Raw genomic sequence first — 12774 nt, forward strand, 5'->3', positions numbered from 1 at the left:
TTTGCACCAGCTGCACGAACTATTGTTTAATTGCAGTGTATTGTTTCATGCAAAGCTACATACATCAGTTACGATTTCTTTTTATGACTTATCTATAAACAAGGTCATGGGAATTAATTTCGCAAGCATAACATGCAAATGCATACAACAAATAAACGAAATGTGCCACGTTATGTAAAAATGTTATATGAAGCTGATAATTTTTAAATCCAGTCCGTATTTTTCAACCTGCAGTGTGCAGGAGAATTGGATAATAGTTGTTGGAGCTCTCTCTAATGCCATGCTGGGCCAAAGAAGCTCTTGGAGACTTGCATTTAGCAACCCATATCCGGGTTAGAGAGGAAAGGAAAAAGTTTCATTTAAGCCTAGGCGAGAACTTTCAATATGAAATCACACTATTTAGCAGTAGGCGCTGCCATTGAGGCGCATTTGATTCCGATTGCCGCGTTGCCTGACATACTTAATATTTAAATGAAATAGTTTCGTTTTTATTTAATTTTCTTCGATTTCCCCTCTTCCTTTTCTGACAGCTAGCTGTTAACTACAGTAGCTAGCTAGGCTGGAATACTGCCTGAAATGTTGACGTGATCATGGCCGCGCAAGTGGCACAAGCTCCGGGGACGAGTAAAAATAAAACATCGGATTTACCGAGCAATTTGAGTCAAGATATAAATTCGGGTAAGTCTTTAAGAGAGACTGTACATGGATCTGGAACAATATTTGGGACTGGTGATGGGACAAGCGATGACATGAATAATGTAGATCGCCACCACCATGAACTGAACATGGCCAACACAGCTCGCTCTTCTACCAACAACTCGGATCTACGCGAAAAGGAGAGTGCGAGTAAGTCGGCGTCTTTATCCGCGTCCAATTCGGGCATGTCATCGAGCATGGAGACGGGTTTGATAGCGAATCATAAACTGAAAAATGTTGGTGGAGGAGATCCCCCTCCTCCGCCTCACCATCACGCACACTCACAGCAGCAACAGCAACCATTCAATCAATTTCAGCCGCACCATCAGCGTCAAATTCAAAATAACAACATCAACAGCCAGCAATCGGCGCAGGGGGAAACTGGCATTCGGCAACATGGAGGGAAGGAGAATATTCTTGGAAATCGGGTTGAACGACATCAGCAGTTGCTGAATAAAAGTGAGGAGGACGATCACCCGTGTAAATCGGGAGACCGGATGGGCAGCAGGTACGACCACGCCGGCTTAGGAGCGACGAACAACTTCATCAGCAGCAACCAGCCACAAAGTGCAGGAGGGAACAGCAACGTTTCTGAGTTTAATAATTATTATGGCGGTACCAGAGGAGGGCCTTGTCTTGATCAACATGGCGGACAACAAAGCCCTGGGATGGGGGTAATGCATTCTTCGGCACCCAACAGTATGGATCAAGTGCAAAACTCCCACGAAGGCTACCACAACAGCCAGTATAACCACTACCAGAACTACCGTGCTGGCTACGGTGCTGCAGGATACGGTATGATGACTCCCTCGCTGCAGGGAAACAGCATGATGGGCCCGAGCAGCAATAGCGCTGCAAGCCACAGCAAAGCTTCCATGGCTGCTGCTGCCTCTGGTTCTGGTGGCAACGTTGGGGGATTTCAGAGATTTCCAGGGCAAAGTCAGCAGCGTCCATCAGGAGCCACACCAACTCTAAACGAACTGCTGACGTCCCCTAGCCCCGTTATGCGAGGTTATGGCAGTGGCTACCAAGACTACAATAACAATCCGTCCGCACAGCAAGCAAGCATGGGGCTGGGCAAAGACATGGGCGCCCAATATGGGTCCGCTTCCCACGGCTGGGGAGGGCAACAAAGAAATCACCCGGCAATGAGTCCTGGAAACAACGGGCAAGGTGTTACCAGATCCCAGGTAATTATATTTATTTGTACCACAATTATTTGTTAATCAGTGGTCATTTTTAAACTGCGCCGCTCCATGTGTATTTGTGGTTCGCTATCCAGAAGCCGCAGTGTTAGAAAATGCACATTTTACTTTTGTTCTGTTAACTTCATTTGCTTTTCTTAGTGGTCTACGGCCGGCAAAAGCAGTGATCTGTTGATTTTTAATTCCCCCTTTAGCGGTGGCAAGTTGCCGTAGCAAGTTCTGTCCAAGGTGACTTGTGGGATGAATAAAACAAAACGAGCGTAAAGGAAGCGTTTCTGCGCGGTAGCACACACACCCCGTCAAGTAGTCCAGGGGTTTTGTTGTTTATTCATTAGTTTTTCTCCACGAATAGTAAGAGTGGCTAAAAGCCCGTTTATAAAACCGTGGAACATTCTAGTACGTGCAGCACATTGCAGTAAATGGCAAGAGAATAAAAATGGACGTAGCTTATGAATATTCATAAGTCCGTTCGGCCTACAGTGTTTTAAAATGCTTTTCACCATCAACTGGGCTCATAATCCCCTGTAGAAAGGTAAAGAAAATGCCTGTCAAATATTTTAAAAGACGTAAGATGACGATAATATTGACGGGACGCCTCTGTCACCCTGTCGGTAAAGCGAGGCTAATTTCGTGGTTTAAGTCAACGATAACCTCGCGGTTCGACGTGCGATTGTGAGCGTGGTGTCGCGACGTAACCGGTTACTGGTGATTAGATTTTTCGGGAAAAGGCGGTTTTTTTCCGGTCCCGAGAGCAGCGGGCAGTGCACGTCTGTTATCGGCGCTCCTGCCGGCAGCTCGAGACGGCCGCCTCCGGACTGACACCTCATCTTGCGCCTGATTGGTCACCTACCGCCCACTGGCCGCCGATGTAAACACGAGTGCCTCGCTAGCGAGGAGATGCGGGCTCGTTCCTATCGATATAGAAAGGAACCACTATGCAAAACCTCTGCTTTAGATGCACGTTGCCGTGATTATCCCCCATACCCCCCGCAACAAGATACAATACGTACAAATTCAACCATCAACCGGGTGCAACATGCAGGAAAAAGGCGTTTGCTACCGCTTGTTACAGGATACTCAGATCAGCAACGTAGGATCCAATATAACAAGTATGATATTGAAGTGTATCGAGCAAAAAACTTTTCTCTCTCCATTTAAAATTCTTCATTAAGCTGACTCTTGCACTGGTTTCTGGACAAGGTTGTCTTCTCAGCCTGGATGTTAGACGGATTAGATTGTGCTCCCCTATTTGGTGACAGGAATTGAAGGGACAGGAGAAGGTGGGCTGGAGTTGACCTCTTGATGTAAAGGGACTGCTGATAGGAGCCTACCTGGAAAGTGCATATTGAAAGGGCACATTTCAGCCGTAGATCATTTAGTAGAGAAAATGTGATGAGATGCTTTTTCTATTCGACTTGACTGGAAACATTGGGCTGCTTACTTTGAATCAGTGTCGTAGGAAAGGCAACAACTGCACCATGGGGGTGACAGATAAGCTGCTGTGAATCAAATGGTTTATTTTCACTCCCAGTTCACTGAGAGATAGTGGGTGGTTTGGATTTCTTGGTCTTTTGGATGTTAGTGTTTTCTGTTAGGTGTGTTTTAATGTCTTTCACCACCTTTTTAAAAATCTCTTCCTTTTTAATCCTTTGCTGACTATTTCAGAAACATTACAAATACTACTGTCCTTCTCCCAGGGACACTCATACATCGCTGCCCGATACTAGCCTTCGTTCTCCTGTCTTTGTAGCTGTGTATTACTGTTACATTTTAAGTGTGGGATGCTCATTGTTTCTGAATCTCTACAATCACATCATTTGTAAAATGTAGCAAAAATGTATTTTGAAATTTGAAGGGTCACTGTTTGTGATGTCACTGGGGCATAGTTAAAGTACTGGTATTTCTGATTTTATGTGATTTCATTGCAAAATGCAGATTTAAAACCAGTTAGCATCTTGGACTGGGGGTGAAATAATGTTTAAGAATGGTGGATTGTTACTTAAAAAGCTTAACTTTAACAAATATCTAGGTTTACTGGTGTACTTTTGTGTCAGTCTGCTTCCGATTTATATATTGTGAAATGTTGCTCTTGAGAAAATGCGAAAGTAACATTCCCCCCCGTCTGTTTTGGTGGGTGTCTGGAATATAGGAGTGTGTGTTTTAATTAAGTCTCAGGGGCCTGTGTGTCTCTCCTCTGATGTCAGTTTTGTGCTCTTCCATCTGTTGTAGCAAAAACAGTTTGATGTTGATCATTTTCACCAAATACTGACTTTTATAATGAGTGCAAAAGGTGGACTTTCCATGTGTCGAGTAATAAAATAAACTGCGGAAACCCTCTTCTGCTTATTTCAGGAAGCTGGGGCTGAAATCAGAGGTTTGTATGTAGCTGCTTAACTGCCCCTCATATGAAGTGGCTGTTTGCCATTTTCCTGGATATTTCCCTGGTGCAGTTTTGAGTCCAGGTTTTACTCAGCTGTGTCTCCGAGTCTCGATCCATCCTCCATTGACGTAACTGGACCTGGGGATAATGGGGGAATTTCAGCAGTGTGTTGACGTTAAAAGTCGCTTGGCTGTGTGCTCATATTTACATTGTCGTGCACAGGCTACATTCTCCTTGTCTGCTGTGGCTGTTCCAGCTCTGGCAGCTTCCAAATCGACGTTTTTGCCCATGTGAGGCTTTGGTAAAGACCGGACCAGCGTGCTGAGAGCCTAGCGGGCCCTGCTCCTGCAGGCGTTGATGCGGTGCCCAGGCTGTATGGAGAGGTCCAGCCAAGCGCTCCCAAGGCCAGAAGCTGCATTGCAGGGGAGTTTTACAAAGTCCTACGGCCTGTAGATAAGGCTTTAATATCTGCAGATTGAAGATGAGGTGCCTGCACATGGACAGCGGCGCCCAGGTCTTGGGCATCCCGCCCTGGCAGTTGTGGCTCATGGTGTTTTCATTACCGTGCCTCCTGTCTGCAGAGGGGCTCTGATCAAAATGTGGGCCCCCCTCTGCAGGCAGAGAAGAGGCCTGTAGCTGCTGTGATTCTTGCCGGGGGTGGCCAGTGTGACTGCCAGCGGAGCGTGACGGTCCCAGAGCAAATCGGGAGCTGAGGTAAAAGAGAGTGCTGGATTTTGACTGAATTTCTAGCATAAACCAAAACAGCCGAGTGATTCATTGGTGACGCTCGCTCGCTCGCTGCCTCTTTCGTCTTTTTTTTTTTTTTTTACGTACCGTTAGGTGTTTCATCTCAGTGGTGCGTCCTCTGGGCCATGCAGCCGTGACCTTGCCAGATGTAGATTAGCCATGTGCTGTATGTTAATATGTCCCCCCCCTTTGCCCCTCCTCTCCCTGATGCAGTCTGCAGCCGGAGGTGTGGCTGTCGCCTGCAGGGGGCTCTGGGGTCAAACGGTTTTAGTTGTGGAAGTGTTATGATTTTAGTTGGGAGCTGTCTGATAATCACGCATTTGGATTGATTTGTATCGTCTGACTCTGCTTTGGTAGTGTTTTTTTACTGCAATTACACTATTCCTGCTGTAATCGCACTGTTGGGTGTTGGGTATTGCGCCTTAATTTCCCCTCTGAATCTGTCTGTCGGCTACTTATTTGTCTGTGTCTGTCTTCCTTCCTTCTTTCCTTCACATTGTTGAATTCTTCAGTACTATAGCTGGTCTCTTGCCGTTAGCTTTATCTGGGGAAACAGAGTACAGATCCCCCTCACTATTTGCCCTTTACGTTTTCGCTCGCAGTTGACTGTTGAGAGAATTCAGGTCAGGACAGCCATCCGAAATTTTACTTATTTAAAAATTGAACATCATTGACTGCATGAAATAATGCTAGTGGGTCATTTACAGTTTTTTTGTTGAATAAAATGCCTGCTTCATAACAGCTTATATAATTTGCATTATGATCTGTAATGGCATCTCTGACAGTTTTATAGATAGTGTTGTTGAGTATTGCCAATTATAATATCATAGAATCAAAGTAGTTAAATATGTGCCTTTTGTAAAGGATCTCATAAAACATAAATCTGCAGAGACGTGTGAAAGCGGTGGGCTTTTTGGCCTTTAGGGAAGACCATACCGATCTTTATGTTTTTGGACTGTCATTATTGCGCACTGCTTTAAGCCAAGAGTAGGAGAGCTGCCGTCTGCACGTTGAGACCGATATGGCTGGTTCATACCACCTAGATTATGTTTCACATGCATCCATAAAGCCTAGTTCATATTCCACTTTTCCACATGTGCTTTCAGTCCACAGATGGTAGTGCACACAGAATCTTGTGCTCATACTACATTTGTTCCTGGATGCAGATGGTCGTAGTTGGTGTATGTATACAGCAGTGATGTTCCACTGGACCAGGAGAGGGCACATGTATTGCAACAGGAACAAATAGAAACAGTGTAGTGAAATGGATAAACTTTTTAATGAAAAATTTAAAAGTTTTTAGTCTAGACTTCGGTATAATTAAGGTAATACGGCATGCTGCGGTATTTTGAAATCCTTACGACAGCTGCACTGCAAATTTTATGAGCAAGATTTCAAAATACAGTGGTACCTCAGAACTCGAACTTAATGTTCAGAACTCTGGTTCGAATCCTAATAAGTTCGAGTTCTGATCGAATCTTCTCCATAAGAAATAATGGCCCCAAAAAATTACACCTAAATGTTTTTTTTTTTTTTTTAGCATTTAAACACAAATGAACAGGATAAAACAAGAAGAGCATTTTTTCTTAATGGCTTCCAAAATGATAAAGAATGTATCCCAACACTACCCTGGTCCTGCCCCGATCGTCTGCTCCTTCAGTGTGCCACGCCCCCTCTTTAAACTCATGTGGAATCCCCGTGTGATCAGCTGTTTCTGGTTGTTGCCATTAGTCCTCTGTATTTAGTCCGCGTTTCAGTTTGTTTCCCCAGTCCAGTCATTGTAACATCATTGTGTTGTTCTGCCTGTTCTCAATGAAACCCCGTGTTTCCCGATCGCTTGAGTACTGTCCCTGCTTCCCTGGTCCCGGCTCGGCAGATCGTGACCACCCCAAGAAATGCCCCAACACTGCGCCAACACTAGACTATGCCATGCGGTCCATTGTTTATTTTTATTATTACTCTGTATTCGTCAATTTGTTCGTAAATCGCAAACTTTTAGGTTATAACATTTGTACAACTATTGCGTAACTTTTTGGTGAGCAATGGCTACTAAAATGATATAAAGTACAGTGTATTACCTGATATTTTCAATGGAAAAAAAGCACTACCAACAATCGATGCTATCACAGCGAATGCGAGACTGAGACTGAAGTGTTACCCTTTGTTTCCGCTGAGAGACGTGCCGCGTGACTAATTTCCCCGCGCATACAAGTTATCTTAGGTCGGCGTTCACGGCTCGACTTCTAAGATTCAGATCGAGTTCTAGGTCTTTTTTTTTTCTTCAAACTGGTTGGTTCGACTTTTAAGAAATTCGAGTTCTAATGAGTTCGAGAACTGAGGTACCACTGTACCAGAATATTGCTGCTTTTGAAAATACCGTATACTGTGGTATATTGCCTGGACAATTTAAGTTGTCTGGACAGTAACAATTGGATATGTAGCCACTTCTGCATATCTCTGCCGGACATTAAAATCTGGGCTACGTGGGCACCATCCAGTGCGACCCCTGATGTCACTCACCCTGTGGACCGAAAGCGCATGCAGAAAAGTTAAATGCTAAAGCGGTATGCAGCTTTAACGGTTCTTGTTGCAGCTCTGGGTCTACAGAGAGCTGCCTGTCTCCGCCTGAAGCCGCGAGTCCTGCTGACCTCTCCTTTGGTCTATTGGTTGTCAGCAGGTTTATGTGCCATTTCTGTTTGCTCTCAGCCGTAGGTGGGAATAAGCAGTAGTTTAGCAGCAGCTTAAGGCCAATTCATACTTCACTTTTCTGCATGTGCTTTTGGTTGCGGACGAGGGTCAGTGACGTAAGTTTCATCATCAGCAGGTAGCTGCGGTCAGTGTGCGTGTAGCCCAGATTTTTATGTATAGCTGAAACCATGCATATCCATGTGTATCGACCGCACATGTGCAACATAATAGATTAGGTTTTTCCTGTAGGTGGGAGCATGGACTTTCACAGATCAGCTGTTAATGATGAAAGTAGATGCAGAATAGCTATTGTTGTTGTTTTTGTAGTAGTAGTTATTTGGGCTGGGCAATTAATAAAAAAATAATCAGACATTCCAAACCTCTACTCGATGTAATCTTACATGTCGGTTACTTCATTTTTTTTTTTCTGTTAATACTTAAAAAAAAAATAATAATTTGTCAGTACTTTGCCCAATATGTGTTCATGTACTGTCCCCTTAAAAACATGCTACCACATGTGCTGTCATGTGACTCTGCCCCATCCAGTCTGTGACATGTAAGAAGCAACATGGAGGAGAACTCAAACACCGAGCCGACTGAGCAACTTCAGCAGAAAAATGCCGTGTCCATCATTAGGACACACTGTGGCTTTAGTGAAGACGACACTGAACAAAGAGGTCAAATGTAAACAGTGTGGGAAAACAGTTTCAGGTACCAAAGGTAATACCACCAATCGGTTTCAGCACTACTAATATTTAAAATAGAGTGGAAACCACTTATAGTGATTACAATTGTGATCATCCGCTTATATGGATCAAAAAACTTGGGACAGAATCATTCCTGTACAAAAACTGTTTAAATAATTTGCTTATAGTAATGAAGTAGTTCGCTTATAGTGTTTGTTTTGGGTCTTTTTATACATAACACATGGGAATTCTTTTTTTTACTTGCCTTCTTTGCCTTGCTTTAACCAGTCTGCTTCTGGCTAGCTACCTGAGGCTAATGCTATATGCACAGAAAACATGATGGGATAAAGAGTCATTTTCTCTCAATCGCAAATATAGACTCATCAAAGTTTATGATAATCTGCCAAAAATGAGCCAACGAAACTACAAGCTATATTTTAAGTACAGTACTGTATTATAGCATATTTGAATGATAACACAGCTAAGTAATTTAATTTGTACAATACTGTAATTTGAAAAGCATTTGAAACTGCTGTACTATATTTTGAGTCAATAAAATTCAGTAAATAGCGTCGCTTTCTGTTTTATTACGTTATATGCATGTAATATACTCAGACATAAAGAAAAAGGAAAAAATCTGTTATAATGATCATCTGCTTATACTGCTCAATTTCACACAGTCGTGATCATTATAAAGGGTTTCCACTGTAGTTTATTTTGTTTGCAAGAAATGCAGACTATTCTACTTTTTAAAGGGAACTTGCTTTTTACATTCAAACTAAAATGTGTCCTTTTTCATAAGATGGTTTCATTTTGAACGATTTGATCTCAGTTGTTCGAAATGTTTGACAAATACACAAATGAATCCTTTATGGTTGTTTCCTTCATTTATTTTGACATAGTCTTTCATTAAAAAATATCCCAGCTTTAATAGTTGAACATATTTATAATACAAACCTTGTCAGTGAAATATAAGGGCAAAAACAAAATAATCGTCCATAAATCGTAATTGAGGTAAATTGTTCACTTAATTGTGATATTGATTTGAGGTCATATCGGCCAGCCTTAGTTATGGTGAGGCGCTGTATGAGGAGGGTCGGAGCTAGCTGGATATCTAATTTTTCATTCTGTCCAGACATTATACTGAGATGTGGTATTTTAAAAAGAACACTATTCTGGCATTTGGAAATACTGGTGTTAAAATTTTGGAGAATTTCGCCATTAGCATTTTGTGGCGAATTTTGTCATAAACATTTCAAAATACACTTGCACACAAACTCCCATGTTCATGACTGTCTGCAGTCAGAAATCGCATGCGGAAAAGTCAGGTATGAACTAGGCTTTATAATGCATTGTGCTAATTATGTGTAGCTGCGTGCTAACGCGGGAACAACATGGTCCGTTGTTTCAGCACGATGTGGGGCGTCTTCAAAATCACACACTTGCACTGTAGGTACTGAATTTCCATGGAAGCCTACTACTCAGCTGTCAATGTAGTGTGTATTGTATGTGTGCAGGAGAATAGTACTGTATGCATGCACCCAGACATACAAGATGGTGACCACAGTTAGAGATGGGCGATTAATTCGAATTTACAGTTAAGGACGATGTGTTTTTATGAAAATCGATTTTATTACTGTACTTATTTTACACGCGAGCACCAAAAGCGGAACTAATGGGACGCACCGTTCTTCACGGGTAAATTAGCGCGCCGCACCCAAACACTGTGGCGAATTCACAAACAACATGGCAATGGTTCGGTATTGCGCCGTCGGACACAGACCAAACAAGTCCTCGTTGCAAAGTTAAAAACCTGCAACCAAAGGAAGCAGCACGACAAATTTATTCCAGCACCTAAAGCAGAGGCACGCAGCGTAGTGGGAGAAGTGCAGCCCCCAGCGAAATGAAAATACCCACAGCACCAGCACAACATCCAAAGTTAAGCAAGCAACCGTCCCTGACACGTTTTCGAACTGTGTGCCATATGATAAGAATGGGGCACAGTGGAATGCGATAACAAACGCTGTCGCGATGTATATTGCAAAAGACATGGTGCCCATACATACTGTGGAAAAGCCGGGATTCATTAACATGCTAAAAGTTTTTATAAGTTTCTAAAAGCGTTTACAATGGCGTGGTCTGCCTTCTCACTTACAAGCATATTTTTTTGGCACTTTAACTCTAAAGTAAAAAAAAATAGTAAACAAAATGAAGTTAAAACTTGTTTTGAACCATTTATTTGTCATCTATAGTTTGATTTTGAGTAGGGGATTGGGAAAATCGATTAAAATCGAAAATCGGATTTATTGTGAAAAAAATCTGAGATTTTATTTTTAGGCCATATCGCCCAGCTCTAACCACAGTATATTACTTGATCTTGTGGTTTATCAATGACGCAACTTGAACCCCTAGAAAGTTAAAGAAAAAAATACATATTGGCATTCAGCAAAATGTTGTATGTCACCTGGGTACTGTTCACCTACTGTCTCATGTATACTGGGGATTGGGACCTCACGTGCTGCATTTTGCATACTACATAGCAAACAAGTGTGCAATTTTGGACACGCCCCTGGTTGTGGGTTTGATTCTAACCCCTGTGGGTGGGGTCTTTGTGGGTTTCTTTCTGGAATTGGGGTGATTAGGTCTTTGCTGTGTGTGCGCTTCATGGGCCATGAGTCTTGCTCGTGAAACACCTTGCCATTGTCCTTGGAGCAATGTTACCCTGATTGGACAAGCAGCTATTGAAAAAGTGGCCATTATAGGCATCCGCTTAATATTTAAAATACATGTAATGGACCAATGTTCATGTAAGTATTGTGAAGGATGGATGGGATAAATGCTAGCGCCCCCTCCAGGGATAGCACTGATTTGTACTCTGTGCTTTCTGGGATCTGCTCCAAGCTTACTGTGACTGACCATGATAAGAAGTTTAACCACCCAATGAACATCCCAGCTGCCTCAGGTTAAAGACGTCAAATACTCTTTAAATTATTATTTCTGAGGTCAGTAGCTGCTTGTACTCCTTCCCAGTGATGGATGTGGTTGTTCAAGGTGACCGTCTCAGTTGCGGAGTGTGCTTGTAGCTCAGCACATGCAAAATCGAGACTGGGGAAGGGTGTGGGTTTGTTCTTCAGTGTTTTTGGTTAATAACCTCCTGGAGTGGGGTCAGAATAAACCCGAAAAGGTTACTATAATGTCAGCCGCGTGTTAGACTGGCTTGTGTTTGCAGTTGTGCGGATCGCATTATCATAATCGATGCTTTGACTGTTCTTCTGTCATCCTAGTCGAGATGCAGCTTTGCAGTTTGAGTGGCGCTGAGATCTATAAGCATAGGCTTGGTTGGTGAGCTGCCCTTGAGCGGGAACGTGCTGGTTGGACAGTGCTGGTGTGATTTCTGATTGGCCTGAAGGTGGAGTATTGACCAGGTGAGGGCTGCTGGGAAAAGGGCAGATCGTAGGATCCTGTAGACCTCGCAAGTGCTAATTAGCCTTTTAGAATTTAATCTGCGAGTCATTTTAAGAAACCTGAGTATCGCAGCCATTCTGCTAGTCATGGCTTGATTTTTCGCCTTGTGGTGCCCTCCGTCAGGACCGTCCACGGCGGTGACAGGTCGGTGAGGATAATGGGAACCTGACAAGGGCAGACACAGTTTCTTATTGGGTGTCCTCCTGTAGCATGACCTCCTTGGGTGGTTGTGATTCAGGTGTTGGGGCTGGGAGTTCTGGCACTTCTGCACATTTAGACTGTTTAGAGAGTGAGAGCATCTGCTGTTATTTCAGCCGTGCTTTTAAGGTTTGACCCAAGGAAGAGTGCGCTACATACTGATGTTTTATTTTAGATTTATTTATTTCACAGATGCTTTTGACCAGAGTGACATAAGTGAGCACATAATACATCAAACAAACAGCTGTCAAGGAATTAACTAAGGGCTGGTGATCTGTGTTATTTTTTTGTTTATCTAGTGGCTGGGCCATTTGATTGCTTGTTGCCCTTTGGGGAAGCCTGGGGCAGTGGCCATCTCCCCACCTTCTGAAGGCTGTGTCACGGTGGTGAAGAGTCCCACTGGTCTGTGTTCCTCGCTGCTTCCCTGTCCTGTCTGCCATTATATCAGGAGTGTCCTGCAGTCACCGGCGGCTTTAGCCGGGAGCTTTAACCTGTCCATCATATCAGAATCGCTGGTTATCTTGTATCCTGACCTCATTGGTGCCGCCTCTTGTCCTTTTAGGCTGAGACGACCCCACCACTCTGCCTGTTCAGAGCCTGGTGTCCTCAGCCACATCAGTCAGTCTTGCACAGAGAGGGAACGCTCTCGTTTGACGCAGTCAGCTGATGGTATCCATTTCAACATCATTATAGGCACAGCTGCTGCCTG

General features: G+C 43.4%; 1 protein-coding gene across 5 annotated transcripts in view; it reads left to right on the forward strand.

The window, feature by feature from the left end:
* The first annotated feature begins 271 nt into the window (after positions 1–271).
* Positions 272–12774, forward strand: part of LOC111851203 (AT-rich interactive domain-containing protein 1B-like) — an 84025-nt gene continuing 71522 nt past the window's right edge. For all 5 annotated transcript variants that reach the window (XM_072703114.1, XM_072703116.1, XM_072703115.1 and 2 more), the window contains exon 1: positions 272–1886. In XM_072703114.1, the coding sequence (XP_072559215.1) occupies positions 591–1886 (1296 nt within the window). In that variant the 5' untranslated portion in view covers positions 272–590. The remainder of the gene's footprint in view (positions 1887–12774) is intronic.

The sequence above is a fragment of the Paramormyrops kingsleyae genome, chromosome 19 (assembly GCF_048594095.1).
Source record: "Paramormyrops kingsleyae isolate MSU_618 chromosome 19, PKINGS_0.4, whole genome shotgun sequence".
Lineage (NCBI taxonomy): Eukaryota > Metazoa > Chordata > Actinopteri > Osteoglossiformes > Mormyridae > Paramormyrops > Paramormyrops kingsleyae.